The following is a 7,836-nucleotide window of genomic DNA, read 5'->3' on the forward strand; positions in this document are numbered from 1 at the left end:
TGTCTTCTGTAAGCTTGTCCAGACGTGGAGGCATCATCAGGCCAGGTCTTCTAGTCATTCCACTGCTTGCAAAGCAATCATTTATAGGCATTTGGTGTTTGGTCTGACATCTTTTTGATGCTGGAACGCCAGCCTTTGTCTCAATGAATCACTTGTCAGCAAAGGTTGCAGCATTCTAGGCTGGATTTCACACCTTCTGGAAGGGTTGCCTGTGATGCAAGTGATCTTAGGCCTTTTCGAAACCCCCACTTCCCCCACTTCCCTATATCCCATGAGGAAACAGGGGACCGAGGGAGACCTGGGAACCCGATGCTTATTCAAGTCTTATTTTCATTTGTCAATGTGTACCTTGTCCCTGTGCTTGGAGCCGGGCTTTCCTCTCCGGGGACAATATTGTCAACTCACCTCCACGGTTGGAATGTTGCTGCTAAAAAGAACCAGGATGAACGATCTCTATAGAATATTTTGAGAGCTTCAGAATAAGAGGGAGAGATTTTTGAGCAAAAAAAAGAAGAAAAAAAGAGGAATTCATCATTCTTTGGTAGTTTGCAGATCATTATTTTTCCCCCAGAGGATCATTTTTTTAAAGTGCAGTTTGATGGCTGTGTCTAAGTCGGTCATAGTTGTGGAAATGTCTACTGGAGCAGCAGGGGGTCAGGAGTCAGACTGGGTTATAAACCAGGCTGATCCCAGCAAGGCATGAAATCGAGGAGTCCCCTTCCTTATTCTCCGGAATGGGCACCAGTGACCTCACAAAGTATATATGGTAAGTGAAGTTGCTCTAAACCACAAAGCCTGAACCATTTCCTTGTAAAAAGTGATTATTCAAATAGAATGTCCCATGGAAACTCCCTGCAATCTGAGGACTTGAACAGAGGATAAAAAAGTGGGGGGAAGCTAAGCCTAAGAACATCTTTGGTGGCCTTTCTACACCAGGACCCAGTGATCAGAGCCAGCCTCGTGGAGCAGAGATGGAATGCAAGATGGGAATGTAGAGAAAATCTGATAGAAGAATCATACGCTTTTTACTTCACTCTGTTTTGTTAGGAAAGAAGGATGTATGTTGGAGGGATTCTTCTTGGTGCCTTTTAAACTCTTTGCATTGGTTTTCACAGAAAGCCACTTTATGAAGAGGTCACACACAGATGAATCCCTACGATGGGAAGTCAGAAGTTCCAGCTCCGATGAAACAGTAGGTGGAAGGAAAGTTTTTCATTCAGAGAATATGGGAAAGGGGAGGGGAAACTGATATCCCATCTGAGGCTTCTGGGTCTTTACAGGGATCCTTTTCATGTTCCTAAATCAGTACAAGGGGGGTGGGGCAGGGTGCCAAAACGGGCTCATCAGTCACGCCGTGCATCTGAGCTGGAAAACATTTTAACCCTGAGATGCAAATCATTTAATCATGCTGACTCAGTGGTGACCAAAAGTTGTGAACCCTTGGGATCCAGGAATTCCCAACATGATGTGATAATGCATTTCACAGCATGAACTTCAGATCTCCAGGACCCAGGCTAAGGGAAAGAGATGGCAGGGAATCTACATTCTCCTAAAGTTTTATCCTTCCTTCCAAATGCATTGAAAATGAGGGATCCCCAAAGGCAACTCCCACTTCCCGCCCCCTCCACGTATCTTTTCCTTTCTGTTTGCACCATTAGGTCAAGAGGTTAATGAAAACGCACTCTAAAATTATAAAGACGATAAAGCCAGGCATGAATATTAGGTTTCCACTCGAGTCTGAATATTCCATCTGGACATTATTAAGAAAACCCCATTTGCTTCAAAATCTTACAGTTCTGTCCACATTTGCTTGGATAGGTCTGAGACGCTTAGGAACGTGGTAACTGCTAATTGCCTACCTTGGAAACAAAACTAGAATGCAGGTTGCAAGCTTTCCATGTAGTTAAATAATGTGTCGGGATAATGTTGCATTTGGACCAAACAAGAGCTGGGATTTGTATTTTTCATCCTTCTATTATGTACTTTTTCCCCTCCCCTTCTTTCTCTTCTTCGTCCATCTATCTTTTAATTTTTCTTTCTCTTTTATGGAATACTCTCATCCTTAAAGATGGACCTGTAAATATTGTACACAGCATTTCCTCCTGAGTCACTTAAAAATATTTACTTATTTCCTGAGGGCAACAATCCCCATTGAAGGACACAGTTCATTGCACCAAACAGCCACTCTTAGAAAGTTGCTTTTACAGCAAATATTATAAAATGATGCTTTGATTGAAGGATGACACTTGACATTAACGTCTTGACTCTGCTCACCCATTCTGAAGGAATAGCTCCAATGAAAGTAAATTGCTGCTGAAGACAAACCAACTGGAAAAGACACTTGCGCTTTTCTTCTTTTTTTTTTGTCTCTTAAGGTTTTCACAATGGCTTCAAAGGAAATGTGAATTAATCATTTGTTTTGACCCAAGAGCAGCAGAACTTATTTTGAAGACTTAAACAGGCAACACAAATGTAAACAGAAATCTGGGACTCCCAAATGCTAATGCTGGAAGGAGTCAGTCTGAAAACATCAATTCTACTCAGCGTTTATTTTCATTTGAAGATAGTGGAAATCATATATAAATCACGGACAATACGAGTTCTTCTTGCCTGGCCATTGTCCACGTGAATCTGTTAACCTCTAAGTACAGATACAGAATTTTTTAATAGAAAGACAGGGCAATGTGGCAGTTAATTAGCAACTGATACTGTAAACTACAGGAGATACAAAGTTCTGTCATATAAATTAATTGCCATTACAAAAAGGCAACTGCTTGAGCTAAGAAGGTACAAAAACTGATAACTTCCATAAATATAACGAGAAGCTAAGTGAAGAAATACATAACAGACTGTTTTTCCTATATAATATTTGAATATGCAAACTAAGACACCTGTGGCATTTTACAAGTAGGAATACGACAGACACGTTCACCCACCACCCACCCACCCATGTCCGTCCAAGCCCTCTCCCCTCCCCCTACGTGGATTTCCCAAACACGGCAAATTCTAGGGTTACAAGGACAGGATGCTGCACGGAAGCAGCAAGACTGCGAGCTCTGAACTGCTAGACAAAGAAGGAGCCTTATTGACAGTTGTAAAGCATTAGGCGTCAGACAGAAACTTGTCAAAAACAGCTGTTGTTGGGTACTGATTGATAATGTTTTCATTCTGACGGCTGAGACACTGCAGACAGTCGTGGGTCTGAGAAGAAGCCCATCCCTGGAGCACACATGAACACACACGCAGACAACGGGAAGTCATTTAACAGATGTCTTAGGAGCACTCAGCCACGGTATCTTAAAAAGATAACATTCTACATTTAATGAACTTGCAGAGAAAGCAATGCCTAATAATCATTTATGTTTCATAGAAGATGAGCACAACAGGACGAAATAAAAGCAGGACTTTTGTAAGTGGTCTTCGGAATAAAAGTTTTGTGCTGCTCACGGATTATATAAGGTTGATAATATTCAAGGGTGCCGTAGATAAAATTTGAATGTGAATCTTTTTTGATGCACTCCATTAAAAAAAAAAGCTTAAAAGAAGTGTTCGATGTTTCAAAGGTAATGATTTCATTAAAATCCACCTACAAGATCAAACCACAAAAGCAAAATTTGAATGACATATACCTTCTGGAGAATTACAAGGTATTACATCACCCTGTAATACCGTGTGAGTGTGGTATTTGGGAATCAGTCGATGCTACCTAAAAATTGCAAACATGTTTTTATTGCTCAGGTGAAGGGAGCAGTCTTCTATCATTTGGTCACTTGGTATTTTAAGTGGCCCAAAATCTGCAAAATGTGCCAAAGAGTATTTCATCCGTTAACCTCAATATCCATAGATAATTCCTGATTTAGAAAAGGTCCAAGGTGCCAAAATTTAGTAAACCTGTACATTTATCTGTATAATTTTATCATTTAAACTAAATGAAAAAAAATTAGTTCCAAAGACTGAATCTAGGCCCTAAAATTATTTATTTGCTGCAGCCCCAGCACATTTTTAAGGGCATACTGAAACCCCTGAAAATAGAGGTTTATAAGAGAAATACTGATAGACCTTAAATTACTGGATGGGACATTAACAGACTCCATTAAACTACATTAGCACTTACTGAATGAATACACAGATGATTCTGCCTTTATTATCTTTGTCAAGTCCACGCCAGCTTAAGCCCTAGCCAGTATAAACTATACTTCATTTGGCTGTTTAAAATTTTTTTATCTCTTATTTTAAAAATTATTTTATCTCTTATTTTTAGAAACATGTTACACTGCAGCTTGACTTTACATTGGGTAATTTTTCCATTAAAAAAATATTTGAGGACTTGATGGAATAGTAATCAGTGATGCATGCATTGTGCCTAAATCTCCCCTAACTCTTCTTGAAAACAGAAACAATGTCTTTGCTCTTAAAAGAGGGGATTGAGGGAGACTTCAGATGTAATTTAAAAAAAAAAAAAAAGAGTAGGCAACTTGTCTAAGTCCTTCCAAGTCAATTTTACTATGGCAGGATACTCCTTTCTGGTAAGGTGATTAATTGAAGTTTTTGGTGCTCATCTTTCTCCCATATGCTGTAAGGCCAGTATACAGAAAACTTAAAAATAAGATAAAATAAAACCCCCAAGAGATCTTGAAAATGATACACATATTATGGGGTAGCCCTAGTCACACAGTACTCCACCCCAAACCCAGGGTAAATGAGCCGAGGTTCTCGGTCTCCCTGAGTCCTCCATAAGGGATTTGATTTCTGTGAGCCACGAATTCCATCCATTTTAGCACACACTAGAGAAGAGACGCTTAGAACAACAGAAGGAAGAGACATGCGGTGAAGATAATTAGTGGTAAACAGAGAATAAATTCTCTCTCAGTAGTGTATACTTGACGGTAATGCCGATGATAATTCACCTGATTTACAGAATATTCACTTTAATAGAGAGATGAGAGTCTGAGATAACTGGAAGAAAACAGATACTGAAGCCATTAAAGTCTTGATACCAAAATAAAATTAAACGGAGAAACTAACATGATAGGTTCAAGGCCTTGTGGGAACCCATTTTCTTCACCAAATTTCACATTCTTACAGCTTCATGGTCTTTTTCTTCTAACAAATTTATCAGCTGAGAGAAGCTGTCTTTCAGTGCATCCATGTCATCCAGCGAGCAGGGCTGCAGAATCCAGCGTTTTCCACGTGCAAGTGGTTCAAGTTCAAAATATTTTTTGACCTTAATTGGGGAGGGGGGAGAGAAATATGTTATTAATCATCTCGGAATCTTTCTCATACCGAAATTTTGTGAGTAATGAAGTAGGGGGATTTTAAGAAGTTATAGGAACCATGATGGCCGGGACTTGCTAGAATCCCACCCACAGCTGTGGTTATAATGTGGGTTATATGTTGTGACCCAGGAGTGTTTTTTTTAGGGGTGAATGACCCCCTTGCAAGCTACCATTCCATCCATTCACTTAACGGCATGGGAGGTCTGACGAAGTCTAAGAAAGAATTATATGTACTATGGCACAGGGCAAAAATACACTGCAGACACCAAAAAGTTGCAATTCAATCAAAATAACTCTAGCAGAGTAGCTTTCACTACATTACCTTGTTAATTTATTAAATTGGTGACGGCCGATAATATGTACACTACTGATTACACAAGACAATTATTTTGACCATCAAATACACACACAACAACAACAAAAATAATTAAAATAATCCTTTCTCTCATTTAAATACATGTCTCTGGCATGTATTTCTGAGACCTGGGAAGGTGGTTTTCTAAGAAAGAGGATAGAAACCGAGTGTATGTATCTGCATATATAAACTTACATAAATACACGTACATACATAAAGTCTCCTAGCTTTATTTTCCCCCCCAGTCCTGAATTTTCAGGGAGGGGAAAATCAAGACCTTATAAGTGGTATGTAAGGTGGAGCAGTTGCTATCTGAAAAATCTGTTTCATTAATAACAGGTCACAAGTCACTCTTACTGTGTACGAGGCTGGGATACTGACTAATAACATCCAGGATTACCAACTCCTGACTGTGAATAAATATCAAATTATTATGGCTTTCAGAAGTATTGATTTTCTCTCAAAGGGTATGATAAAGTACAAAGTTCACGAAGTTACAAACACACACACACACACACACACACAAACACACACTACATCACACAAGAAAAGGACATTGTATTTATAGCCCAGCAGGGTTTACATAACATCAAATACAGTGAGTGGCAACATCAGAAGAGGCATTGTTCAAAGACATTCTTGGTCAATGAACTGTGTTAAATCTCATGTGCCATGGAGAATCCCCAGGCCTTACCTTAGTCAATACCTGACCCAGAAAAAAAAGGTGTCCCAATCTGATGCCACTTCCAAATGTGGTTTCATTTTGCTTTTCTCATCACAAGCACCAGACTACTGTTAACAGCAGAGACACACCATTCAAAGTGGTATTAATATGTGTGTACATTTTTTATGTGAGTAAGAAGATATAAATAACACTAAGTTTTTATGGTAATTTAGGAACCACAAATATGCTAACATTTTACAGTTCAAGTGTGTCCCAGAAGTACTCCTAAAGATGTCTGCAAATTCATAATAAATACCACTCCTGAAAAGCAAAAGAAGCCCTTGAGAATGGAAGGACTCTCATTAATTCTGATTCTGAAGAGTAATGGAAAGCTCACCTACAGACCAGAAAATGGGTCCACAATTTCAGGACAATTTTTGGCCAAGGTATTTTACAAATCATGTTGTTAAGAGGATTCCCTCTTATGGAAAATGTAGACTCCATTCTCTTAGTTTTTTTTCTTCAGGGCTCTGAAAATGACTTACTTCAAAAAGAATATGAGATTAGGAACCAAGACGGTGGAGTAGAAGGACGTGCTCTCACTCCCTCTTGTGAGAACAGCAGAATCACAACTAGCTACTGGACAATCATTGACAGGAAGACACTGGAACTCACCAAAAAAGATACCCCACATCCAAAGACAAAGGAGAAGCCACAGTGAGACGGTAGGGGTGGCGCAATCACAGTAAAGTCAAATCCCATAACTGCTGGGTGGGTGACTCGCAGACTGGAGAACACTTATACCACAGAAGTCCACCCATTGGAGTGAAGGTTCTGAGCCGCACGTCAGGTCCCCAACCTGGGGGTCTGGAAACAGGAGGAGGAATTCCTAGAGAATCAGACTTTGAAGGCTAGCGGGATTTGATTGCAGGACTTTGACAGGACTGAGGGAAACAGAGACTCCACTCTTGGAGGGCACACACAAAGTAGTGTGGGCATCGGGACACAGGGGAAGGAGCAGTGACACCAGGGGAGACTGAATCAGACCTACCTGCTAGTGTTGGAGGGTCTCCTGCAGAGGTGGGCAGTGGCTGTGGCTCACCATGGGGACAAAGACACTGGGAGCATAAGTTCTTGGAAGTACTCCTTGGCGTGAGCCCTCCCAGAGTCGGCCATAAGCCCCACCAAAGAGCCCATGTAGGCTCCAGTGTTGGGTTGCCTCAGGCCAAACAACCAACAGGGAGGGAACGCAGACAAGTTCTTGGAAGTACTCCTTGGCGTGAGCCCTCCCAGAGTCGGCCATAAGCCCCACCAAAGAGCCCATGTAGGTTCCAGTGTTGGGTTGCCTCAGGCCAAACAACCAACAGGGAGGGAACGCAGACAAACCCATCAGCAATCAAGCGGATTAAAGTTTCACTGAGCTCCGCCCATCAGAGTAACAGCTCTACCCACCACCACTCCCTCCCATCAGGAAACTTGCACAAGCCTCTTAGATAGCCTCATCCAACAGAGGGCAGAGAGCAGAAGCAAGAAGAACTACA

At 40.9% G+C, this 7,836-nt stretch overlaps 1 protein-coding gene across 1 annotated transcript in view; it reads right to left on the reverse strand.

The window, feature by feature from the left end:
* Positions 1-2,530: 2,530 nt before the first annotated feature.
* Positions 2,531-7,836, reverse strand: part of ARL15 (ARF like GTPase 15) — a 423,298-nt gene continuing 417,992 nt past the window's right edge. Inside the window, exon 5 of the mRNA XM_024740364.1 lies at positions 2,531-5,224. Within this exon, the coding sequence (XP_024596132.1) occupies positions 5,072-5,224 (153 nt within the window). The 3' untranslated portion in view covers positions 2,531-5,071. The remainder of the gene's footprint in view (positions 5,225-7,836) is intronic.

This window comes from Neophocaena asiaeorientalis, unplaced genomic scaffold (assembly GCF_003031525.2).
Source record: "Neophocaena asiaeorientalis asiaeorientalis breed wild unplaced genomic scaffold, Neophocaena_asiaeorientalis_V1.1 scaffold57, whole genome shotgun sequence".
In the NCBI taxonomy this organism is placed as follows: domain Eukaryota; kingdom Metazoa; phylum Chordata; class Mammalia; order Artiodactyla; family Phocoenidae; genus Neophocaena; species Neophocaena asiaeorientalis.